The sequence below is a fragment of the Nestor notabilis genome, unplaced genomic scaffold (assembly GCF_000696875.1).
Source record: "Nestor notabilis isolate BGI_N333 unplaced genomic scaffold, ASM69687v1 scaffold22594, whole genome shotgun sequence".
NCBI classification, from domain to species: domain Eukaryota; kingdom Metazoa; phylum Chordata; class Aves; order Psittaciformes; family Psittacidae; genus Nestor; species Nestor notabilis.
The window spans coordinates 5743-33538 of NW_009927215.1; the positions used below are offsets into that span (position 1 = coordinate 5743).

A 27796-nucleotide genomic window follows, 5' to 3' on the forward strand; every position below is an offset into this window, starting at 1 on the left:
CCTTCCACTAGACCAGGTTACTCAAGGTCCGATCCAACAAAAACAAGACCACTGCCATACTAAATGAGCCATGCAAAACCAACAACAGTTCCATCCCAAAATGGCTGGGAAAACTCCAGTGAAGACTCTGAAGAACAGGTTAGACAACCCTTGTCCAAAATGATTTAGGCATAGTTGGTCATGCCTTAGGGTAAGGAAAGGATCATGCAGCCCCTCAAGAAACACAGCATTCCTTTCAGTGGTGCTCCTGGGATTAATCTACAGGAAGGAAGAGAACCACATCCCAATCTACCTGTCAATCCATCATCCCTCGTTCTCCCACAGGCTCCAGGGTGACTCCCCGCACTGGGGTTAATTACAGAGCAACTGAGACCCAGACAAAAAAAACCCACCCTCAAGATCTGTGTCATCTCCAACCTTCTCACTCATGAATTGCCACAGTGCCATACTCCTCTGCTTCCCCCACCTCCCTTCCCACCTCCGCCTGCACTTTCAGGCTCCCAAGTGCCTGTGTGCTGTATGTGGTGGCAGCTGAGGTTTTTAATATGCACTTATTAAGATCCTAATCGAATCCCGCATTGCCTTGTGTGCATCTTGCCAGCCGGAACACGAACAAGGCACCCTATAATTCAATTAGAAGGACCTGCAGCAAGCTGATCATTAGTCTGTCAGCTTGTTAAGAAAAAGACATCTATGGATAGGGGAGAAAGTTAAACAAAGGCAGAACTGTTAACAGCACCCCTCCCCAGTTCATGCAGAAATTCCCATACACCTAACATGTACTTGAAGTGTGGCATCTGTAGTGCCCAACAACTTCAATGACATCTTACCACATTGCTCCAACAGCCCTTTCTCTTGTTTCAGGCAACATAAATAGTACCTCAAAAGTTGGAATTAGACTTTTCCTCATTAATCTTCCTCTGCTCAGATTCACAAGAAAATACGACTAATAAACATGACTACTGCAAACAAGGAAATCTCATTACCTGCCAAAACCCTGTTGACAGAGGAATGGGTGGCCAAGCCAGGTTGTCCCCGTTCATGGAAAATCCCAGCATAAGGCAAGTACTCTGGCAGCAAGAAGCGTCTGCAAAACAAAGACAGTAAGCTTACACAGAGAAAGACATCCCAGTGTACTACAGCTCTGGACAGAAACTGCAATTACTTTGAGGAAACATTCCAGCAGACTATAGTAGAGGGAAGGCTAGACTCCTCTGCTTAGCCAACCACTTCACTGCTTCAAACAAAAGACAAGCTACAGATTAGATCCTCCTTTGATCAATGTGGCTGTGAAGATCAGCATTAAGTAAATCCTTTACCTCCCACAATAGCTTCCTAATCTCAAACCAGCACATTGTGCTGGAAATTTCCGATCAGATTCTTTTCTCCTCCTATTCTGCCTTCACACCATAGCCCCAGCCTGCAGGGTAAGAAGCACTGTGACTATGCTGTCCTTCAAATGTCACAGGATCATACTAACTGATCATACTAACATGCCATCTCAGGGGTCCCAGAAATCACAAATCAAGAATACAGCAGCCCTGTGCAAGGAAAGGAATCTGTCTGAGAGTTGTACTGCAACTGACACCTCCAAGACTTCCACACCCTTTGATATGTACAAGCCTTACCTTGGGACAAAGCGCCCCAGCGACGGTGCAGACATGCGGGCATTCCGAGGAGCTCGGTGCCTGGATCGGTCTCCATTGTCCCTTCAGCAAAAGAAAAGAGAAATTAAAAATACATTAAAAATACTATGCAATAAGTATTCTCCAAGAAAAGAAAAACCCAGCTACATCACTTCATCATCCTGAGCATGCCACTGAGATTTAATGGCTCTCTTGTGTAAGTCACATGCTTCTAATGTTCCAAATTCATACAACTCACTGTACCAGAGACTGCTGACAATTTTACACAGGGGTAGCCTAATGTCCAGTTTCTTCGTTGTTTGATCTCAAAAGTATCAATAAAAACACAGACAATCAATGAATCACTGTCAGTGTCTGAATAAATGAATGACAAACCTTAGCATTTGAACTGGGAGAGCAAAAGAAGCACACCCCAGTCCTGATGAGAACTTTTTTAGTCAAAGAGATCTGTTAAGTTTCACTTTTTCATTTCCAATGCAGGCAAAAGAGCATAATCTGCAGACTATTCCTTTGTGCTCCTTCTCTCAAGGTCCAGTTTAAGTGCCATCTGTGTTTAAGATAATCTCATCTTTTGCAAGCTTTTCTAGTGACATCAGAAATGTCAGGTGGTATCAGACAAAACTGTACTTCCTCAAAATACTCTCATTCTGATTCACCACAGATGTCTGGGCCTTTGGAATGAGGGGAAAGGGTCTAGTGTCTATTGTCCTAGAGCAGACGCAGGGAAGTCACCTTCCCAGGAGGGCAGCGCAACAGTGAACAGGTTACCCAGAGAGCCTGTGGAGCTGCCATCCTCAGAAGTCTCAGGACAGGAGCTAGACAAAGCCATGGCTGACCCAATCTGATTTTGACAATAACACCCATACAACAAGCAGAAGGCCAAATTGGAGCACCTCCCGAGTCTCCAGCAAACAGAATTCCTGATATTCCATTCATAGGTCACAAGAGGAGCTGCAATTATACAGCACTAAAACTGCAAGGAAAATAATGAGACTCCATTAGTGATTCTGGAGTTCTAAACAGACCTCTGCAGTGCTTTATTCTCTGTTCAGAAATTCACTCTCTGCATGACCTTGCAGAAGTAGTAAGTCTGTTCTCCCTGGATTCCAGATCCCCATCTGTAACTGCAGTCCTACTTGTCTCCTTCCCAGGCAGTTGTGAGGAGAATATTACTTGCAGAGCCTTGGAATCACTAGGAAATGGAATATTCCTTATGCAACACACTAGCAGCCCATTCCTAACGTGCTCCAGCAAGCTGTGCATTTTACAACTCTTTTTTTTGTTTTGCTTTTTTAAAGTCAGTGAGCAAGAAACGTGGGCTGAGAAGAAAGTCCATTACGTGGCTGTTTCCCACACACTTGAGGAATCAAGAACACAAAAGCAGGGGTTGTTCTGCAAAGCTCGTTAGCATTCCAAGCTACTTCACCTAAACCAGATCTAAATCCAAGCTGAAAGCTTCCATTTCTCCTCCCGCTATGGACACAGCACTTGCAGTTCGCAGGCAAAGCTGTACATCACCCTGAGGTTTCTCTGTAACCTCTGCAGGGTTCCTAAAATCAGCCAAGTAAAAGCTGCTGCTGTTCTTTTATCAGAGGCCTTCAGCCCATTAAGATGCGGATCAATAACAGAAGGAATCTTGCAAACTCCAGTGCTGACATATCAACTTTTCCTGCTAAAGAGAGAAGGCCAAAGAGAAAAGAAGTGTCATGTTCCACATCTTGCCACACAAAGTAAGAGCTAGTGAAATTCAGACAAGAAATGCACTCTTAATTTAAGAGTCCACGTAGCAGTGTTTTTCAGGGTTTGCATTTGCTTTGGACGTTTACTAGAATTACAAGATACTTTTGAAAGGGAAAAATCTCAGCAAGAGGAACCACAGCAGGACTGCGCCCTGCCCAATCTCCAGTTGAAGAGACTCTCTGCAGCAGGGTTCAAAAGGAATGATGAATTAGCTCCAGCAAACAAAAGAAAATAAAGGAGCAAAGTATCCTACAGTACAATCAAGAGACATGAAGCAATTAATTGTTCAAGTTCTTAGAAACACCACTAGCAATGTTTTCAGCATCCACAAGAACATTTTAAGACACAAATTTTCTAAGCAACTAGACTTTCTGGTGCAGGAACTTCAGCCTGTACTGCCCCATTCACTGTGCATACAACCCTCCCCCAGTACAAGAAGCCTAAAAGGGAAAAAACACAGACTTTTCTTCAGTTTTCACCACGTCAGACACAGCCTATACTAATTCAAGAGACAGAAATCTATTTTTAATATCCTCTTTTAAAAACAAAACTTAAATAAACCCCACATTCCAACTGCCACTGCCCTATAACTCAAACAGCAGAATCAGGAATGAGAAACAGTGACTACCCTTTGAGAATTCCTATTTACAGTAATGAAAGTGTAAGCTACTCCTCCTTAGCACAGGGGAGTGTATTACTGAACATTACTCTGAATCACGAATTTACAGTCATTTAGATCTAAACTCTCATGCCCAGCTACATGCAAGAGTGTTTTTAAGGGTCTAGTGCTGAGCAGCCAGAACAGCTGATATTACACTGGTACCAGCTGAAGATTATTTCTGCACCTTCTAAAAAGGAGAGAGCAGTGAAGATGGGTGGCACTTTGTGTTATTTCTGTCCCACACACAGCCTGCTGACAGAGGGAGGAGAGCAGATGTTAGCACAACTGCAGTGCCAGAGTGAAGTGCTCCGGCAATGAGGAGTTCCCAAAGTTCTCCGAAGTACTGGGAAAACCTAAGGCTCCACTTTCTATTTAGCATCAACTACCTCCAGACTCATTAGCTAATGATTTGCAGTGGAGACTTTAATTAACATAACCTCAAAAAGTAGGTCCCTCAGAGTGTGTGAGTGTCTACATAAAAAAAGCCTCTTTTGTAAAGCAACTTGATAACCTTGCAGAGGCAAATGAAACAAAAACGTGCCACAGCAAGTGCTGTAACAGGGCTAAAAAGGTGTCCTGCAATGCTCTTTAAGTACACTGGCAGATATGAACAGCACAGGGGAACATCTGAAGTGAAAAATGTCATAATGAAGGAATGAAGCAATCCACTGAGCAAGATGCAGGGAAAAGAAGCAGAAGTAATCAGCACACAAGGCGAGAAGGGAGATTTAATACTGTAATTATTAACAGACTTACCTGTCTCAAGAGGAAAACTGCAAGAACCAAGAAATGGTCAAAACAACTTAAGGGTCTGGCTCCAAATTCAGGTTATTCATAATTTGCTCAGATACCAGTGTGGGACAAATCAAACAGTGATATGGAGAGTAAGAATTGGTAGGGGAAAACCAGCATTAACGCTGAAGCAGGAAAAGAAAGCAATTCCCAAACACCCAGGAGATTTACAGACATTTAATAGGGCATAAGAAAGATGAAAGTTTAGGATAAGCTGTGCAAGACAGTCAAATCTCCTTGGATTTTTCTGCTTTTGTTTTGTTTGCTTGTTGAGAGAGAAATTGACCAATGTAAATATAATGGAGTAGCAACACCAGGTCTGAAAGCAGAGATGGAGATGCAAAACTTTGCATCCTGAAGTTTGGAAAAAAGGCAGTCTTTTTCATCTGGTGATAGGTTCAAACTTGAACAGGGATAGGTTAGGTAAAACCAATACGTTCTTCCCTGTGAGGGTGCTGAGGTGCTGGCACAGGGTGCCCAGAGAAGCTGTGGCTGCCCCATCCCTGGCAGTGTTCAAGGCCACGTTGGACACAGGGGCTTGGAGCAACCTGCTCTAGTGGAAGGTGTCCCTGCCCGTGGCAGGGGGGTGGGACTGGATGAGCTTTAAGCTCCCTTCCAATCCAAACCATTCTATGATTAATAATTGAGTGGATACAGAAGATAGCCAAGACTATCAGAAAAGGAAAAGCACTGTGTTCTGCTTTTCTATCTTGGCAAGAATTCTCCTTAATATTTAGAGATTGTTGTATCAGGAAGTGAAATTAAACACACAGCATGGGATTTCTAATGCAATCTGTTGGTCTAACTGTTCCCATTGTAGTCAATATTAAAACTCTCACTGACTACACTGCCAAGAGAATTAGGTCAACAATGACCATTTTGAAAAGCCATTTAATTAATAGAGCCAACATCAATGAGCCAGGCAAGTTCATAAGAATCAAATTATACCAGACCGAGCCAATTGTTCCATATTTTCAGCATTTTATCCTGTTTCATGAGATCCAATTTAAAACACTAAATCAATTTCTACTGCAGAGGTTGGACACTTACTTACAGTAGAAATGCTAAATAATTGGTAATGTGGCATCTACTAACACCCTTAAGGATTTGCACTGGATTCAGTTGCACCATCTTGATGTAATACAAAAAACCCCGAAACAATAGCATTTTCTCATTGCTTCAAACTTTAAGCATCTCCACTTACTTGCTATCAATTTTTAAGACTGCAGGAGGTTACTTCAGAGGAGACAGCACAGAGGGCAGGAGTAGCACAAAGCAAGAAGGGCAGGAGTAGCATAAAGATCATATAAGAGCTCCGAAGAAGTTACAAGAAAATACAAACTTATTTGGGTTTAGAGGTCGGTCAAATCAGACCCCAGGTCCTCTAAAAGAGGGTACCTGGAGGTTGTCTTATTACACTGGCCATGCTAAAAAGGAAGCAGATCCTGAAAGCTTGCAACTTACTTGACAAGATTCATTGCTGATGTAGATGAAAACAGATGACATACATCCTGAGAAGGATGTGCTCACAAGAGCTGCATAGAACTACAAGACAAAGTGTGTGCTATGTTTTACCAAGCATATAAAAGTAGGAAAAGGGAGAGGGTGGAACATTACGTTTGCTGGTGATTCCAAGAAAATGTCAATCACTTCCCAGCAACATCATGATGGGTAAGGGATATACAGTGCTGGGAACACCATGATAGAAAGTCAGCTACTAGCTTACAACTGAGAGGAGAAGCAAACAACAGAATATGTTAAAACTTTAGCTCCTCCTCTGTCTGATCCTGCAAGATCCTGAATATCTCCTCCAAATGAAGCTAGGGAAAACTGGGAGTGTTTCTAGGAAATAAGCCTCTCAAAATAGAGGTAAACAAAAAACAAATATGACTTTGACATTCTGAATATTTCAGTGAGATACAAGTATCCCAGAAAGCACTGAAAGTTCACTGTACCTCTGCAGAGAGATATAGTAGCGGGACTAGCATCTCCTGGATCAGCAGAACTAGTCTCTTAATAAGAAAATACAGGTTCCAACCAGTATATCCACTTTGCTCAGAGTCTCAACCCAGAAAAGGGAACCACCCTAATTATGGCTCTAAGGACAAGGGTATGTCGCCTAAAAACAGTATTAGGTTTAAGAGCAAAGATTCAAGACTTATCTCTGAGCAGATACAAATACGCAAGTTGGGAGTACTGGTGCTCTCAAAATGGTACAGGCATTGACATCCATAGACATTAAAGTGATGAAAACTCTGATTTGGAACATACATGAGCTGATAAAAATGAAAGGTATAAATTTATCCACCCATCTTTGAAGGTTATGACTGTCACCGAAGGAGAAGTACTTCTGGTAGAACAGAAGGAGAGGAGACAACAAGAAAATTCAAGCAAAGAGAAGTATCTGCTATACAAAAAGCCATTCTTGGCACTGCATGTATTAGGAGCTTCCCAAGTATAATGCTGGAAGCCAAACAAAATTGATGAATAAAAATATTAGAGAAACTGCAAAAAGCAATGCTGCCCAGCTGGAGAGACAGGAACTAGGAAGAAGAGATTTTGAACACAGCTACTTAATACAGTAACGGATAAGTTAGTCGCCTAAGACACGGTGCCTTTCCATCTTCCTATGTTCTTTTGAAGGCTAAAATGCCAGCCTTTCACCAGCCCTTTTTTCAAAGGAACACCAGGGAAAACTTATATCTATTTATCAGCTAAGAATTCCTATAAAGCAGGAGACTGCTGAGTTACTAATGGCTCTCCTGACCAGAGGGAAACAAACCCCCAGCCTTGATTACCTCTCAGAGGGCTGTTCAGGGGAAAATGTATTTTCCAGATTAAAAATGGCACTTCAGAAGATCAAGTGTTTCAGAGAAGCATCACATAAGAGAGGATTTATCACCTGGTCAAGAGAAACAGCAGCACTTACCCATTAAATGCCAAGGATTAACTGCTTCAGAGAAAGACTGATTTGGAACCAGAATGAAGCACTCACTCTGATCTAGGCACAGTATCCAGTTGTCTCTATTTTAATCACCTCACTGTGTGGTGGGATCACATCTTGATGATGTGTTTCAAAATAAGACTGATACACTGTATAGCTACAGTGAATCATTAGAAAACAGAAACACAGGCCAGGAGAAGGTAGGGAATCCCTACTCCCCGGTCTAGACTGGTACATGAGTATTAAGGAAACGCGAGTGTTCAGTGTTTAACAGAAAACACAACCCCAAAACCAGGGCATCCAGCACTACAAGTACCCTTTCTTTGAGACCCCTTAATAAGCCATTTTCAACCATCCTCCCAAGCGTGAGCACAACTAAGGAAAACAGTGCTATGGTTAATTCTAATCACTTGGAAACTTCACAACTGGTGCTCATTAAACACAGTAACACAAACATACTAACAGCTGCCCCATCAGGCCTCCATACTGGAAGAAAGTGCCAAAAATAAGCACCAAGGTTTTTTTCTTAACTATATTGCACTGTTATGCTATTGCTCTTGCAAGGGAAACAGAAATGAAACCGTAACTGCACAAACAATGCTTATCTGTTAGACCTACAGGCTTGATGAATGCCTGCTCCGAGTGGCCAGCAACAAACTAAGAACAGCTTGCTTCCTAATCACTCTTATTAACACCAGATAGCACCTATGAGGTGACCTAGTCTGGCTTAAGAGTTTCACAGACACAAAATAAAAGCAAAAGGAAAACTATGAACAGAGTTCCTAAGCAGCAGAAAAACTCAGATGTACCATCTTGACATCAAAGCTGTTTCTACAAGCCCAAGCAACCAACAGTATGGAATATGATGTAAACTTTCCTGGCAACTGCCATCTTTCAAAAGGCACTCACTCTTTCACTGCCCTGCTGTGAAGACACTTGCCTTGCTGGAATGTGACTTAATGGTAAAACAACATTATGCTGGAGAGGTTAGCAATATCCTGCAGTACTGCTGCAAGGAAACAGTCACTGCCTGTCACTGCATCCAGGCAGTATTATTAGACATTAAGTCCAAGATAAGGGGAATATAAAAGACTGTCACAAAAGATAAAGATAAAAAGAATAGGGAAAATGAAGCTGCAGGCTACTATGAGTAGATCACAAGCCAAGCTAAGACTCTAACTAATCCTTGAAAAATGAAGTTCAAAGCGTAGATTCAGTATCATTCCCATTCATCCAGGACTTGTTAGCATTCTTAGCCTGCAACTGTGTTTAAGATGATGAATATAATTAACATAAATCACTGTGTTTCTGGAAGCAACATCCCAGTACTAACTGCTCCAGAAAGCTGTTAACAGAGAGGAGAAAAAACAACAGAAAGTGACCACTAAGTTCCACAAAACTCAGGTCTGCCTTGAAAGCCACCTTTGATAAGGTCCATACTCATCAAAACGACTTAGGCAGAGCCGTAAGAACCAAGAAACAGGGGCAGAGGAAACAGCATCAAAACCACAGATAAAGGGGCTCTGTGAAGCAAACAACAAAGGCAGGTACATACAACAAATAACAATCCTGCTTTTAGTATCTTTATCTGAACTCAAATAACAAATTGCTAACAAGAATGTTATTTGTAGCTGCTCAAGTAAGAGAAACATCACAACATGTCCCATCTAAGACTTCCAGAAAGAAACTGTTGGGTTTTCTGCAGTATACTGATGTGTCATGGGTCCTAAAAATCCACTTCCATCAGCATTTAAGTGACATGAGACAGTCCATATAGATTCTCACATCTCCTACCACACCTTTTGTTAACCTCACATGTAAACATCAGGGTGATAAGGAGAAAAATTAAACCCAGCCTAATAGATTTTAGGAACCTCATGGTTTGCATATGTACCTTTCTACCACTACGCCAAAAGGCTACCACTGATCAAGTCATCTCTTACCCACCTTCACTATGCCTTGTCAGAACTTAGCACGTGGTATCTCATCCATCCTGGGGTGTCAGTTTAAGTTCTAGTCAAGCTGCAGAGTAAAACTCTTTCCTGACTTATGGGATTCCCTATGCTTCTGTGGTGAGTTGACCCTGGCTGGATGCTCTGCCACCTCCAGGGCTTAACTTTACTCCCAAATTCTCTACCTCCTCTCTCCCAGCGGTGCAGAGGGATGGGGAATGGGAGCTGTGGTCAGTTCATTACAAGTTGGCTCTGCCACTCCTTCTTCCTTAGCACTCCTTACACTCTTCCCCTGCCCCAGTGTGGGGTCCCTCCCACAGGAGACAGTCCTCCATGAACTCTCCAATATGAGTCCTTCCCACGGGCTGCAGTTCTCCATGAACTGCTCCAGCATGGGTCCCTTCCATGGGTGCAGCCCTTCAGGAACAGACTTCTCCAGAATGGGTCCCTTCCATGGGTGCAGCCCTTCAGGAATAGACTGCTCCAGTGTGGGTCCCTTCCATGGGATCACCAGTCCAGCAGCAAACCTGCTCCAGCACAAGCTCCTCTCTCCACAGGGCCACAGCTCCTGCCAGGAGCCTGCTCCAGTGCGGGCTGCCCCGGGGTCACAGCCTCCTTTGGGCATCCCCCTGCTCCAGCGTGAGGTCCTCCATGGGCTGTGGGTGGGTATCTGCTCCATTGTGGACCAATATGGGCTGCAGGGGCACAGCCTCACCATGGTCTGCACCACAGGCTGCAGCAAAATCTCTGTTCTGGAGCACCTCCTCCCATCCTTCACTGACCTTGGTGTCTGCAGAGCTGTTTCTCTCACATATTCTTACTCCTTTCTCCAGCTGCCATTGCTTCTGTGTGTTAACTTTTTCCCCTTCTTAAATACTATCGTGGAAGCAGTACCACCATCACGGATGGGCACAACCTTGGCCAACAGCAGGTCTGACTTGGAGCAGCTGGCATTCGCTCTATTGGACATGGAAGAAGTTTCTAGCTGCATCTTATAGAAGCCATCCCTGCTGTCAAAACCTTGCCATACGAACTCCATACAGCTTCTCTCCCCACAATGACAGCACTTGTCTTGCTGTTCTGGAGTTGTAGATCAAAAGCTCCATACTTATTTCAAGTATCACAAAAACCTTTAGCCATTCCAATCTCTCCTTTCTCCTGCCAAGAAAACCTGGCTCCTATTTGAAGAAGTTTCTTTTGCAAAAGCTGAAGGTTGCAGCAGGAAGGATAAAACACACTCTGAAATACATGAGTGCACAGCGAACAGCTGGGAAGGAGGGCAATAAAGACCAAGACTGGCTGTGCAAAGAGTTCTACCCATGTGCTCTTAGTAGTTGTTGAGCTAAGGGAAAACAGCAGGAGCCTTGTAAATTGATTGCATTTCTGCAGATTACTGCTCCCATTGCTTTGTGTCTCTAGCAAACAGTGGTATAGAATCAGACTGAAAAGGTGGAGACTGCACAGACCCTCCCGGGAAGAAGGAAAAAGCAGAGGAGAGAAAGGGGAAAAGCTGTAGACATTAGAAGAGCGTAATGTCCAAGCTCCTTCACAGCTGTATCTTACCAGGCAGCCCACCCTCAAAAGCAGACAGAGGAGTCAGAAACAGTCACACCTTTAGCCTTGGCTGGAAAGCCTTTATAGAACTGCAGTGAAGGATTAGAGCAAGGCTTTCACACAGCAAGCTGGTGCACTGTCCTATATATCTGCTTTTCAGTCTGACAGATAAAATGAACCTGTATTTGTTCCCACACTTACTGCAGACAAAAAGGGACATAGATGGCCAGAATTCATCTGCAGAAACACCTTCACATTCTGATTATGGCTACAGATTTAGAATCACACATGAAAAAAAAACAGTTTGTGCTATCCGAGGAGTCCTAGCAGCATCACCCACAGCCTCCAGCAACAGAGCTCTTCTAGACTAAGGAAAGTCTCTAGAAGAGGCCCAGGCAAACTTGTTGAAGAAGTCAAAAGAAAAGATAGTTTAGCTATAAAAATCTAAATTTACTATGAGATACAAATGTAAGGCACTCAAAACACTCCTTGAAATTAGAAAGTTCAACATCTATGATTCGTCTATAAAGAATCTATTTTTACCAGTTATGCTGGAAGACTAAAATGATACCCTTCTCCATTCAGAGATTCTTATCCTAGAATACAAGAAGCCTTTTCATTTTAGCTTAGGATTCTGCTAAAACTAACCTTAAAACCCACACATATCAATCTATCTGTTAATAACCTAATATTACAATCTGTATATATACTACAAACCATATTAAATGCTTTCATGCAGACATGACTAAGTTTACAGTTGTCAGTTGTATTCAACAAGCAGTGAGATGACAACAGTGACAGATTAAACACAGGCAGTGCATGGAGGGAGATAACATCTTATTAAATGAGATAACACAGGTGTATAGCTGTGTCTCCCTCCTCCTCCCCTGCCCATTAAAGCTGGTATAATAGAAGAATATTACTAATACCTATAAAAACCACTCTACTTCACATTCTCAGACCAACACTACTGCTACTGTTATCACAAGCTAAATGTATTTATGAATTAATTCTAATGAGATTCTGGAGAAACTGCAGGAAGAAAATGACACCATTAGACTGACACACTGGAGGACAGGCTTCAGCTTAAATTTAGAGTTCATAGGCACACCAACAGCGCACGTTTTTCATGCCCCTTACAAGGGCTTTAGGTAAGCAAAGCTGAAAAGATACAAAATGAATCTTAAATGAGAAAAAACCCTCAGAACCCCACAAAAGACTGAGAGCCGAGAGTCTCCCTTGCACACACACAGGGCTTCCTCCTTGCCCAGAGCTCCATGTGTAGTAAAACCAACTGGTGTCTAATGCCCTTTATCTCTTTCTCCTGATCTCTTGGAAAATGAAAGAAGAGAGAATATTTATCAATTACATTAACCAGTTTAGAAAGATAAAACATCAAGGCAATTTGCTATGGCTTTTATATTAAAAAAGCCCCACTGAATTTTCCAGGAGAAAAGCATGAGCTGCAGATAGCTAGAAACAGCAGCAATTCCCTGTCCTACATCAAATCTGGAGAAGCAGAGAAGCCAGAGCATCTAAATCAGGGCAGGAAAGAAACACATGAAGAAATACACGACTCTGCTCATATGAGCAAGCAAAGGGGGGGATACAGGAGCCAAAAAGAGAAGCAAGAATTCTGTATGAGAGATTTCATTGTGAAGTGTCAGCAGAAGAAATCAAATGAGTCACGAGAAGTTCCAGCTCTAAGGACCCCCGCACAGCAGCTCCCTCTCATCAGCCAGGAGAAATAACGAAGTAGAGAAGGGAAAAGGCAGAATGTCTTGAATGCATAGACCAGAATTCAGTATGAAATATTCAACCAACAAATTCAGCCACTGCACATTAAGGAATAAACGCTTTTTTTGCTCAGTATGAAACGAAAGACAACCTTAGCATGGCTGATTGAATTGCTTCCCTGACTGGGTGCTCTCACTGTGTGAGCATTATCTGCAGGGGAACACACTTCTCTGCAGGCTTTTGCCCAACTCTCTGAATGAAGAACTTACTATTTTTATTTTCCCAGCAGAACAAGGCACCTCAGACAAAACAGAATAACAGAAATAAAGGTCTATGCTTGAGCTTCTAGAACTTTTGTGAGCCCCACCTCACAAAGCCACCATATTTCTCATCTTCCAGACCATGAAGCTGCTTAGAAAAGCTACTATGCAGTGATTCTTCTGCACAATCTCCCCTCATTTACATCTTATGCAAACAAGGCCACAATGAGAGGGGAAGACATTCACTCACCTTGTACTTCTGAATATTCAATTGCTGAAACATGAAATGACAGCTTCACAAAACAACATTCTAAGAGGAAAAAAAGGCTACCACCACTTAAAAAGTGAGAAAGGGATTAGTATTTTGCATTTCTGGGAATAGCTAGTGTTACCAGTGTCCTTCATAAAGGGACTTCCCCCTGACACAAAGGACATGGAGCTTTAACAACATGCCATCTCAAGTATGTGCCACTGCAGCGAGTGAACACGAGCGTTACGATAGTAGCAAAGTTGACAGCATCCTCTGCTGGCAGCAGCAATATAAAAGCCCAAATTTTTGAGGAGTTCACAGTTCCCATCAAACACACGTCCCTACTACACTACCACTGTAGACTACTTCTATGACCATGCTCAGAATCACACTATGTTTTCATCACAACATACACAAAGGGGAGAAGGTGGGAGGCAAAAAAAACCAGTGAAATACTTAAAAGTACCCAGGGAAAATTCCATATTTAAAAGGAAGTGACTGAACACCGACTAGAAAGATCAAATTCTCTTTCCTTCTAAAATAGATTTTAATTTAAATTCCTGAGCTTCCAGCCTCCATGCCATCTAAGCAATCCATTACTACATTTATTGGAAAGGGTTTGCAATAAATTTGTTTGCTGGGATTACACTGGGTATCACTAGAAGTCCAAAAGCAGACGCTGGAGAGCAGACTTTAAAAGTTTGTCAGGAGAACCACTCAGAAAGAAATACAGCAGCTCACGGCAGTGGTCTTCTAAGGTCTGGATGTAGAGTCACTCCTCACTCTGACACAAGAGGCCGTTTGTCCTCCTTCCAGGAAACTAAGCCTTAACACAGACTCATGATCACCAAGTCCTCCAAAAACACAATACCAAGAACTTCAACTAATTTGACAAAGCTGTACAGATAGAACGAGCAAAAGTAACAGAGCACATCTGTCTGTTTCTTACAGCCTTAGACCAAAGAACCACTACGCAGTACCTATAGACAAAAAGCTCATCCACAGCACAGGAAAGTTTGCTTCTAAGGACACATGCTTTCCATGACAGAGTTACTCAGTATTAAAGACTCTTAGTGGTTCCTGTTCTCTCTCAATATTTGAAAGCTCTAATAAACCCTTAGCTCCCCATCTGTTCCATGAGAGAAAGATTCTTCTTTTCTTTATTTAACCAGTCTTTTAAATCTGGTTGAGATAGCCTGATGTGTTGAAGGTAGCCTAAAGCATTCTTAATTTTCCTAACAGAAATGACAAGACCCATTTGTAGCAATCACTGCTCTAATTATTTATTGAATGACTTAACTTAAACTGTTCCTACAGGAAGCCTGAGATGTCTTTGATTGGTAAACAGTGGGAAGCCACAAAGCGGTCTTGTGCTGACAACAGACTCAAGCAAGAGGACACAGCAGCATGCACACTTACTCAAAGTCTTCAAATTCCAGATCGTTTCCCTCTACGGATGGGCTTGAGTTCTCTGAAGTGGAAGAAGAGGAGGAGGCAGAGCGGAGACGGTTTTGTTGGTATCTCATAGAGCGTTGTCGAATACTGTCCCTCCGGGAAAGATACTGGATCATCCTCTGAGCATAATAAGCAGCAGGAGACAACCTGAATGAGAGATACACAGACTTGTTACACAGGTACAGAACAACAACCAGTCCTGGTTTTCCTTTTGAGCTCCAAATGCCAGGACAGTAACAGCATATCATGCAATTCGCTGTTTGCATTTTATCCATGAGTAAAAGACAAAGTGAATAAAGAAAGCCAGTAGCAGTAATTTTCCCTTTACACATTCCCATGTGATTTCCTTCTTGTGCAAACAGAACCACTATATAGTACCTATAGACAAAAAGCTCATCCACAGCACAGAGAAGTTTGCTTCTAAGGACACATGCTTTCTGTGGTACAGTTACTCACTATTAAAGTCCAGATGCTTGAATGATCACTTCTTTAGTCTTATTTAGATTATACTTGAACTGTAGCTTGTGAGGAGAATAGATGACAACAATCCTCCCCAGGTAATTAGACATTAAGATGTCTATTCCTATAACTTCTAGCTCTCTACCTCATTCCATACATGTGTTTGATTTTACTCTTTTGTATTCAATTCAAGTTACTAGACTGGTACTTCCCAGGGTCATGAAAATACTAACTCATTTCCTATAAGGGCACCATGGACAAGAGACTGGATAATGGAGAGAGCAGCACTAATTTTAATCTACAAATGAAAGTGTGAACAGCCTTAAATAAAGAAAAATAAATGAACAGTAAATTCCAGAGGATAGTCTAGAGATTAAAATATACTCATTTGCAATCACAAAGAGAAGTGACCTGTCTGCCTTACAGAAATGCTACCCATCTTCAGATCAGTGTTTCAAGCTAAATGTGTTTTACAGTGGACATCACCATCAGCCATGAAGACTCTTGACGATACATTCAACTTTATTAGTGACCAATACCACACACATTCACTCTGTTACACTACAACCAGCAATAAAAATGCAACTCCAGAATCATCACTGATTCTATGACTGTTAGAAGACTTCTATCTTTTCTCCCTCCCAGAGCTGTGCTGATTCTATGGGAATATACTGGGAATAATATTTTGCTTGTATATGGGTAAGTTTCGCAGCCACCACAGCATGAGCAGCATTCAGTCAGACTGAGTCTGATAAAACACTCTGTTATCCCTAAACCACATTTCAATGGAAAGCTACATTTAATAGTATTTCTAGAGACTGTTCCCTAGAGCAGCATAAAAAAAAAATGTACTAATTTTTCAAGGGATAAATTGTATTAATCCTGTTTTGGCTGCAGACACCCAAAGACACTCAGTCTCTCATTCTGCTATACATTCAGGGCACATAAGCAAAAGAGAAGATGGCAAGAAAGAAAGAAATTAGAAGTCATGTAGACACAAGGAGAGAATCTCTTCCCCAAGGTAAGCTCCCTGTACCACAGTAGGCTGCCATCTTGGTAAAGAGGCAAGTTTAGCAGACAGACTACAGGCCCATGGGTCTAAAACCCTATTCAGTAAGTAGCAAGAGGGTAACGGGAACCATACACTCAGTTTGTTTTGGATTCCTCCTGGATCTTTTATGCACTGTTTGATGAGTTAAAGCTGTTCATGCTTATGTAACGCAGAAGGCTTCGCTGTACAAACACAACACTTCTCCCTACTCCCCCGAAGACTTAATAGGCCAAATAAAAAAAAAGTAAGGCATCACAGCAGCACACTCATACATGAGGGGTTGTTCTCTTCTTTGGCCTTTTTCGCAAGCCAAAGCCTCTCTGTATGCATAAAAATAAGTCTACAGCGTAATACGTGCATATAGAGGAAGAAAGGAAAGTGGAAACAAGGCAACACTAGAAAACATGAACAAAGTGGTCTCAGCAGTCCAGCAGTATAATCACTGAAACTTTTTTTCTTTGCTAAAGTCACACCAAGGGAGAGTTTTACAGAAAGAGATGAAGAATGAGTTTTGTAGACATTTAGTCTTCTCAAATTATGCAGTGCAGCACATCCTAAGAAGAAAACACAATGATGCTTGTTAGAACAAGAAACAGTAGGCAACAAAGATTGGCCATAATGGATGCTGAGATGCCAGAATCAGCTTCCTGACAGCACATGGTATATAGACTGGACGGACTGTGAAGAAAAGATTTCTAAAGACACGACAAGAAGCTTAATCTGATCCACAGAGAGAAGGTGCAAGGGATAAATTACAAAAGGGCAGGAAGATATTCCAAGCAACAGGCTAAAGAATTAATCTTTGCAAATGAGTGCATGCAAAAGAGAAAGAAATTGTTGGGCTTTATCTGTCTTTGGAATACAGTTATGACACAAATCAGAACCAGAGCTGAGAGCCAGCATAAGAGATGTAGCTGTCCTGGAGAGAGGAGAAAGCTGCAAAGCAGCCTAAGAAACACCGGTTAATATTAAACATATCTCTTCATTCAGCTATTAAGCACAACTGTAAATCAGCCCCTGACCAAAGTTAGTCTACCAGCTGGCTAAAGACACACCAGCCACAGCAGGCTGCCTAGCCTTGTTTATTTCTCTCCTGTGCTTCTCATAAAGCAGTGGCAAAACACAGACAGAGGTTATCCAGTAGTTCTCAACCAAGTTTGATCCACAGGATAGTGGGCTGTATTTGACAACACCAAGGAGCTAAATTATCCTCATCTCTGAAGTGACTGGAGCCCATTTACTGGAGGAGAGGCTATGCTGCCATACGTGACCACCACAGAACAAGGCGCTGAGTGGGAGAAACACTGCAGTGCAAAAACCAGAAGCAAACAGCTTCTATCTCATCCAACAACCACATCATAGAGAGGCAGTGCTTCCTCTAGGCACCCAGTGCTGCTGGCTGGACAGTGAGAAATGGAACTGGGGGAAGGAAGTGCTCTGGGAAATGTCTAGACCCAGTTCCCCAAGAAAGCCACAAGAATTGGTATATCTGCACCCAAGAGCACTACGCTGCTGTGCAGACCCCCAGGTTCCCTAACGTTTCAAAAGCACCAACACCACTCATCAACCCTGCCTTGATGCTGCTTCCCAGGATGTTCACTCACACCTCCAAACATCTCTCAGTCAGCAGACATGTTTCAAAGGGGTTACCTGACTGGTGTCAATTATTTTCTAGGTATACCTACGGTGGCATACATACCACCACTTCTTAGTGGTAGCACTCACCAGCTTCTGGTTGCTTCCATTCCACTTAATCCTTCAACTCACAATATTTGGCCTGAAAGTCTCTTTCATAATAACTTTCTAGCAGCTTAGATCTTTTCCTAGAGAACGCACTTACCAAACACCCTTGTGATGCTTTACAGAGGCAGTCTGAGAGCATCTTTTTAAGCATTTCTATTAAAAACAATAATGTAGGTTTCTTTGATGACAGCTTTATTTGATTCCCCTGCAGACTGTTTTCTGAGCTCAGTAGATATGGAAACTGCAGAGAAAGACAGGACAGCCAAACTGACCTTGGAGAAGTTCAACAAGGGCACCGAGAAAGACTGCTGCAATCTACATCAGAATATTCATTCTAAACCTGATGAAGCTTCATAAAAGGTTCTCCCTGCCTCACTCCTGACCTAGGTTATTCAAGTATGACAGCATTACAGACAGTGGATGCAGAAACAAAACTACCACACATGTACTCTCTGAGAAATAACTTCTTCAGATCATGTAGTTTAAAATGAAGAAATAATACAGAAAAAAACCCACAACTGTTTGAGACAGCTTGGTCTTAAGGAGGTATGTATATTTTTAACATATATTTAAACACACGTATACACAGACATCTATAGATTTATGTTTATTATATTTAATTCACCTTTGTTTCACTTTCCCACTTTGTTCTTTAAGAACATTTGAAAGTCGTATTTTTCCCTTACAAACTTACAATGCTACAAAAAAAGTTCAAAATGCAGTCACATTTCTTTTAAGCATATCCTCAATTCCTAACAAGTTAAAGGGACAGATAAAAAGATCCTACTAGCCTCACACACCAGTGAGGTTTATGGAAGAAGACTCTGATCTCACCCCACTCAAACTTTCAGATCATGTCGATTATGCATCTATGAATCTCATCCTCTGAAAAGGGCAGTGACGCTCACTGGAACAAATTAACCCTCTTGGAAGAGATTTCGACACTGGACTTCTCTTTCAAACCTCTTTACAAACTCAAGCTACTGTAGCTTCTACCACAACCTAAAACCACTTGAACTGTCACATGAAGAGCATCATATTGCTCCAAAAATGGCTTCGAGTTGAAAAATATTTCAGACAATGCTCCTTATGCTAGGAGATGTCTGGGGCATTGACCCCTTTTCACGTATTTTATTGAACTTCTTCATAGCAGGTATCTGACAGAAGAAAAAAGAAAGAATTCAGTAACCTAGGCAGGCCCTCCTTTTCTTTTTAAAAGGCAGCTCCCAGAGCACCAGAATGAGTTCTTATAATCTCTGCTGAACAAATCTGCCCGATTTGAATTATGCATTCCAGAAATAAGGAATCATGCACTTCAGCCACTTAGCAGCTCTTGGCATTCACAAATTGTCCTGACTTTAGTAATACCTTTTAATTAACATTTGTAAAATATCATTTTCATCTTTCCAGGTAAATCAGTTCCTTTACCTGTCAGTAAATCAATTGCCATTTAGAAAGCTTTTACATTTATCAGCATCATTGTGACACGCTGTCGCCAAGACCTTGTGCAGTTACCCAGATTGGTTTCCCAACACCCTTACACATAAGAAAGCATACTCCACCTTAATTTCCCCTCGCTACAGTTTATTTATATCATTCCTGAGTCTTTTACTTATCTTTGCAAAGCAACTTTCAGGGAAAAAAGCCTAATATAAGATTTCACCTGCACTATTCTTTATCTACAGACATAGTTAGTAAGGAGTTGTTTACCAGCATCATTATGCAGTCTGGCCAGTTCGCAAAATAGCCTTTTATTTCAGAACTTGTACTTAGAGCATCATCTGTATAAAAATGCAGATTTTGTTGTTAATGATGTAAAAAAGTGAGATAAATAAATAGACAAAAAGCCAAACCTCCTTCAGCAACTTAGATATTTCATTTTCATACACTGGTATTCCTGTACTCTCCTTTATAATAAATCTTAATAGCCTTCAATTCATGCGGCTATGCCAGAGGTTCCCTAATTGGCTAAAGCAGATATATTTAACACTTAGTGAATTTTCCTCATTCATAGCTTTGTTAAACCCATCTAAGGGAAGCTTATTTGTCACGATTTATTCTTCGAAAGCTTCCAAAGCTGCTTGCTGTTCACGATTCTATCATTTCTTTTGACAGAGTCTGTAGGTCACATTCTCCCATCTGTTGCTTTCTTAATTCACCAAGTAGAAACTGCAAAGATCACCCCTTTCCATTTTTGATAACTCTGCCATGTTTGCTTTTTCAAGTCCTCTGAAACACTCCCACCTCTTCTGAAGATTAAGCAGCACTACAGGTGTTTCCATGTCTAATGTCAGTGATTCATGACTCTTCAGAAATAATTGTCAGTATTTTGTTCTTAGTGAAGTATACATAACATCCTGGTTATGCTCTTTCTCATACTGATACATTTATAGAAACATTCCATCCTCCCAAGCACGTTGTCTGCTCACACCAGCTCCCACCTGCCTTGACTTCATTCTCCCTTACTCCTGAATTGGCTATTTGGTTTTTCTTCATTTTTCTTCAAGAGAGATTTCAAATTTATTGATATCATCTCGTTTACTGTTGGACCTGCTTGCCACCTAGTGTTCTCCATCCCAAATGATTTCAGGAAGCCTTAACTGCTTACTTCAAACAGCAATTTCTTCCTCTTTTCCTCATTCTCTCCCAGACTTAACAGCATCTTCTTATTTGGTCTGCACCCTGTGTCCATGGCAAGTCATAGAGGAGGAGATGGGTGCAACATATGAACCATTCCCAAAGCATTCAGTGAGTTATACTGAAGTTACGCTTTTGTTTATGAAACTTAAATGCCTTTAGATTGCATTTAGCTCTTACCTGGCTGGGTCTGGGTAGATTGGATGTTCCCGGGACCCTGCTCCATCATAGCGAGATAACGAAATGAGGGAAGACTCTAGCAACCTCCTAGAAAGGAAAAACAAATGATGGAAGTCAAAGACCATTCAGGAAAATCTTCCCTATTTATGCCCTACTTTCTGAAACTCCTAAGACTATTTCTGTTATCAGTGCAGAGAATTCACTGAATCACTCACTGATGGCATATGTGTTTTCACCATACAGCTATTCCAAGTGTAATATTCTCACTGCACAGGAGAAAGAACACCTCGAGTAAGAAAGAGTGGTCCCAAACCCGCTTCCAGGTTTCAAAAGAAAGTGGCAGATGATACTTCTCCTTTGGAGGTAAGACATCCTGATTTCCTAGGTCCATAACACTGCTGCATTGGCCATCTGTCAAACTCTTACCTACTCAAAGGTGGCTACATAGGGAATGCGCCAAGGAGCAGGGACAAAGAACACACCTCAGCATGTGGGCTTTAAGGGCACTGCTGGTGTTTATTCACAGTAAGACATTCATTCTTAGTTTCAAGGCTCTGAAAGAGAGGTTTTCAGCTACAAAAAGAAATAATAATGTTCATTTCCTCTGTATCTTAATCAGCCACAGGGAGAGATGAGAAATAGTCACTCAAGAAGTAAATGTATGCAAATGCAGCCAGACAGCTTGAATATGCAAAAAGTAAGTCTGAGTCATGAAGGCAGCAGAATCAAAAGTATATAGCAGGAAGATGTCCTCCACCCTAGCTTCTACATGCACATCTATCTAGCTTCTTGTCATAAAGCAGAGGATGGCATTGTTTCAAGACTGACTCATTCAAGCCTGTTGCATCCATTAGATTAACACAAAAGAGGTGTTTTGGGGTGGGTGCAAAGAGTAGAAAAATCAACTACCAAAGTTTATAAGGCTGCTGAGATCCCTTTCAAGTCTTTTTGCATCCAAACTCCTGCTATATTTTGTTTTCCAGTCTTTGTAACTGAATGAAAACTGTTGTGGTTTGAAATTCAAAAAGGTCCAGAAAAGCATCTGTCTTACTCACCTACACACACAATTGGCAAGAAAGATTTGAACATATCAGTCTTAATCCCACAATTCTAACTCCCAGTTAAGCATTTGCAATGCAGGACAGCAAGCATCAACACAGGAAGCAGGAAGAAGGACCAGATATAATCCACGCTGAACTTCCCATTTCTAGCCAGATAAAGACACTAGCAATGCAAATTAATGTGTTTCCTGGCAGCAGCCCACCCCTCAGGATCTCAAAACAAGTTTTCACTGCCTTCCAGCAATAAGAAAAATAAAAATAAGTATTATTTCAATTTTACATTATAAATGTAGAATACAGAAAATGGCAAGAGACCGCTCCAGTTACTTGGAAAAGGCAAGTGTCAGCTCAAGAGACTCGGTACCTGCTGCAAAGCACTGGGACTCTACAGAAGGCAAGAAATCCTGTCCTCTCTGGCATGAAGTTGCTTGGCAACCATTTGTCTTATTCAGGAACAGTTACTAAATCTCTTAAAACTTTCAGATTAATTAATTCCCCAGGTTATCGAGTCAAAAGCTCTAACCTTCAACACTGCTAGATACTAAGAATCCCTTGGCTCCCCAGAAAGTTATCATACTTCAATCTGCCTTATCAAACCCTCTCTCCTGCTCCAAACATATGTCAATATATGCAAAAGCAGCTAATCCAGAACTAGCCATGCAACAGCTTCATGAGATATACCTGAAGTCCTATGCCTATGAGGTACAACTATCACCTGCATCACACGTAAACTGCTTTTACTTGTTCTAGGGGGAAAAAGGTAGATAGATTAAAATTAGCAGAAGGGATATTCTACCTATTCAATCAGATGGTCCCTTTCTGAACCACTATCTCAGAGTTCAGGGACTGTTACTGCCACTGCAATGCCAACATGTTTTTTAGAAGTCTGCTCTTCAGAGCTGCTTATGCAGAACACTCCAAAGGCAGGAGTCTGCAAGCAGCCTGGACGTGCTGAGGCTGCCACCCTCCTGGACCATCCTGCCTAATCACTGACTTAACTGGGGAGAAACTGCTCCCACAGCACACAGATCCTGGCCGGGCCACAGCCCTACAAACAGCAGCTGCCTCCTCATAGCTGTGAGCAACCTACATGCAACTGCAAATGTCATTTTCCTGCAATGCCTATGGTGTCCTGGTAATGTGCACACACGAATAATCAAACTCATCATCCCTGTCAGAAGTCTTAGCACCTATAAACACCTCTACATGCCACCCTCTTTCCCAATCTTTCAGTGTCTATCCTCTAAATAGCTTGGGAACAGCACTTCAGGGAATCTACACTTCTCACCTCTACACCCCATTTGATCTTTGAAATAAATACTTGAAGAGCCTTGCTCTACCAGGTACCTGGCACCTTAGATGAGAACTGGTATGTGTTACTTTAGTAAAACACAAACCAAGTTTCCTGAGCTAAAGGATGGCTGGATATCCAGGTAAACAGAACTCCTACATGCCCCATGGCCCTGCAATTTGACCGTAACAGCCTCCAACTCTACCCCATAAAGCAGCAGGAGCTGCTGCTTTAGGAGAACCTCCTTCACCATAAGGACACCCTAAGACAACCAGTAGTTATGGGGTTGTAGGGAGCAGGTTGACATTAAACACACCCCCTAGGGCCCTCTCTGAAACTGTGCTGCCTGAATTGAACAGTCTCAGCTAAGGCAGCCTTTCCAGCAGAGCCTTCCAGGATCAAACTCAGCTCCTGCACTGTCTCACACAGAGATGTGCGACATGTGAGGGCTACACTCATATCAGGTGGACAAGGATAATTCAGTTAACAGTAACTAGTAAAAACTATAGTTGACTTTAAGCCTGGTTGGTAGTTCTTATTTGTCCTGCAACTGTGCCCTCTCAGATCACAGAGCAATGAACATGTGGTTATAAATACATGAGGTAGACAAAAACCAAAATAAGGCAATGTCCAATCTCATGAGATGCAGATAGCCCATCTCTGCACTTAATGCTCCAGAGAATAACAATATCCATACTGAAACCAGAGTGCTAAACACAAATAAAACATATTACTTAAGTAACTCATTCCAGACTGAGCCCTTGAGGCTCAGGCTGCAGATCCAAATGCATCTGGTACTGACAAATGGGTTCAATAACAGATACACTGCTAAAATCATCAATAAAGTGTCCCATCTGTGACACTGGTAGTGTAACCTACTGTCCCCCAGGAAGGCACAGACAAATGTACCTGAAGTAAGTCATGCTGCACTCCATCAAGTGTTAGGTGCCGCATTCATAGCTTTTGCCACCTGAAATCCCAGAAGAGTCACAGACTATTTGTTTTCAGTAAGCCGAAGTGTAAGGTAGCTCAATAGCCTACCACGGTAAATGCTGAGGTCTGGAGCAACTCTGTTAAGGAGGATAAACATCATCCATGGATGAACAGAAGCAGCTCTGTTACAGGGAAATGCTAGCCACTAAAGGTCTAAATTTCCAACAGAGAAGCATGCAAGAAGAAGAGAAATGTGTATTGCTTGCAACTTACTTTGAAACACTTCAGTAGATGATGCTTGACTCCCGAATCTTTTCTGGAGCTTAGAGCACCCTCTTCCTCTCCCACACCCCCCATTTTTGCTACCCAGATATATAACAGGCTAACGCTAGGCTCTGTGGAAGCAATTGCTCTGCTGTCTCTGTCTAGACAATATGAAATTGTCACAAATGACATCTAAAGTACAATTAGTAGAGAAACTGCAATTTCCACTCTCCTCCCCCGCTCACCAGAAAAAAAAAAAAAAAAAAAAAAATCACACATTATCATCCTCCAGGTTGTCAGTCAATGCTGCAATGATGAAGATTAACTCTGCTCACCCTGAAAGATGCTTCTGGCCTGGCTTGCTAAAATAGGAGGGGAATTGTAGGGTTTTTTGTTGGTTTATTTTTTAATTATTAAAACTACTACAAGAAGATATAAAATGCCTCTGTTCAGCAGCACTGAGATCTCAGCAGACTCTTTTCCTACCAGACATCAGTAGTTATGGAACCAGCACTCTACAACCGCTTTGTTACCTCAGGTCTGCAAACAGCAGCAATTGCTGGCAAGGGGGAAAGGGAAGAAAAGTCCAAGTTACAGGATGCCAAGTTACACAGACCAGGGAAGAGAGAAGGAGAGAGCACATGCACACAAGGCACTACAAGCAGAAAAAGGAAATTTCTTGGGAATGAAATGTAGCTGGATGCCAAAAGCTACAGCTCAATGGCAGAAAAGTCATGAAGCAACCTCCTCACAGCACATCAGCCATGGCACTATACCCACGCTCTCCCCACAGGGGTGAGGATCACCACCAAAGCCTCTTGGGACAGTGATTCATCGTGGCAGGCTTTGAGAATATCCTTAAATGTAGCAAGTTTAACTTCTCAGTTTCTAAGCATATGCAATTCCTACACATCTTAGATTTGCTGTCACAGCACACACATTACTGAGTAGCACTACTCCAAAGAACACCGAGAGAAGGGCTTTCCTCCCCATCCAAAAGTGGGGCACTAACAAACAGCACTGAGCCTTAGTTTCCTAAAAATCACAAAGTTTGCAGTCAGCTGCCATCCTCCTAAGCTGCTGCAGCACACCAAAAACCAGAGCAAACCAGTAAAATGAAGCACACTTCCCACAGTCCCAGCCTTCAGCTATGAAAAGAGCTTAAGAGAGGAATTCATAGTTATCCTTTGAAGCAGAACTGTATTAACATTGGCAGCTTCTATGAGTTTTATATCTTCAGTGGAAAGGCTTTTATGTTACCCATTTGGAGGTGAAATTACTGCACTACTTCATATCATATATCTTTTTCAGCACGCCAATTTACAGCCACTGCTCAATTCTTCCGAGCGCTTGTCCCTGTGTATGTGCTCCCCTGGCTCCTCATATGAATGTAGAGAACAGCAACAATTTAAAAGTAGATTTCCTTCAGTCATCTTCCTCTTAGGGCAAAGCAATGTTTAACCTAAAGATAACAAGAAAGCTGATGCATGAAGACAGATGAATGCTCAATTATTAACTGTTAACAAACCAAGTCAATTCTTGGAGATCACTTACTGATTTGATAGAACACTAGAAAACTATTCTAAACAAAACTCTCAACCAACTCAGATTTACTGGCTTGAGATTTTTCCCTTCCCTTTTCTCAGAACAATAGGGGAAAATTATTTCAGACCTCTCTGTATTGTCTCCTACTTTCAAAGAGCAAATGGAAATCACGTAAGCAGAAACCATCAAGTGTTTTGCTCTATAGCTTCATTTTCCATAAAAGTTTTGTTGTTCTTGTCATAGAGAAAAGCATTATTGCCATTACCAGTTCCATATTCAAGCTTAAAATAAAAAAAGCAATCAGTATGCAGTTCTAAAGATTGCCTGAAAAAAATGATTTCTAAAATTAAGTCCTTAACATAATCTGCTCTGATACCTCTAAGCTAACATTTCTAGACTGTTTTTGCATGGTTATGGTTAGACATAGTTAGCCTGGCATCAAGATTTTTAATTAAATCAGGTCAGAAGCAGATGATTAGAAGAGAAGAAACAGTCAAACAAAATGGTCAAACTTTTCTTAAGATAATTGTAACCATCTGCAAGAGAGAAATATCTTGATAATTTCACTACTGATGAAAACCTCAACACTCACTTCGGCAGTTATCCCAGTTAGCTCCTCCATCACCTTGCTCACAACTCCCCCCTCTGTGAGGAAAGAGCTGGTGGCTGCCTTTCTTATGAGCATCCAAGCCCTGTCAGGCATTCTTATCATCACCTTTTTTGTTTGAACTCATTCCACATAATGAATGCCATTTGCAAGAAAATTTCCTTTCTTTAGGAAAATCAGTGATAACAAAGATGCAGTATGTGATCACAGGTACATTCCAAACATGGCCTTTGTACAACACTTTAGTCTGTAAGGGAAAAAAAACCAACAACCTTGTGCTAACTCTGAAGGGCAACCAGGGATAGAGAAGACATCCTTCCCAGCTGGAGGTGTGGAGTTGTCAGAGAAGCAGGCTTCATACAGGAGAGAAAAGTTACCAGAAAAAAAACCTCCTTCACTGATTCTGGGCAAGAATCCTGTAGAAAACAAGCTGTAAGGTTTTCTCAGTCAGAAAACAGACAGCATATCAGGTCTTCAGCCAGGATGTGAAGGAGTACATTTGGGAAGGAGCACAGGGAAAAGGAGTACAATTGCACAAAGAACTGTAGGTAAAAGTTCGAACAGCAGAGACAAGCATTTGGATTTGAGCTCTCCTAATCACAAGGCAGGAAGAAGAGTTTCAAGAAGAACATGTTAAACCCTTCAAAGTTTACCTGCTTCAGTTAACTAGAAAGTAATGCCACATGATAAATTGTGCTATTACTGCACCCCTGCTCCTGGACTAGGAACTTCAACTTGCATATATCACCTGATGCCACAGGAGTTACACAGCACCTTTGGAGCTCATCAAAGGGAAGGGTCAGTGGTTCTGAAGAAGATAACAGATTTTAAGTGAACCCAAGGTCACACTGTTAACCTATTACTTCACTTGCTGACAAAGGCCACGCATCAGAACAAAAGATGAGCGAGCATTATGCAGAGGTCCTCATCACACAGCACCCAGGGAATGATTAATGCGTTAATTCAATAGGTGAGAAGAAGCACATATCCATGATAATCATTAAAAGGGTCAAGAGCAGCTATGGCAGCAGTGA

At 41.8% G+C, this 27796-nt stretch overlaps 1 protein-coding gene across 1 annotated transcript in view; it reads right to left on the minus strand.

The window, feature by feature from the left end:
• Positions 1–986: 986 nt before the first annotated feature.
• The window catches only part of AMBRA1 (autophagy/beclin-1 regulator 1), a gene marked incomplete at its 3' end in the record, with an annotated part of 41722 nt that continues 14912 nt past the window's right edge, over positions 987–27796 (minus strand). Inside the window, exons 8-11 of the mRNA XM_010013965.1 lie at positions 21062–21148; positions 14956–15138; positions 1629–1709; positions 987–1087 (exon numbers count right to left, since the gene is read on the minus strand). Coding sequence (XP_010012267.1) covers positions 987–1087; positions 1629–1709; positions 14956–15138; positions 21062–21148 — 452 coding nt within the window. The remainder of the gene's footprint in view (positions 1088–1628; positions 1710–14955; positions 15139–21061; positions 21149–27796) is intronic.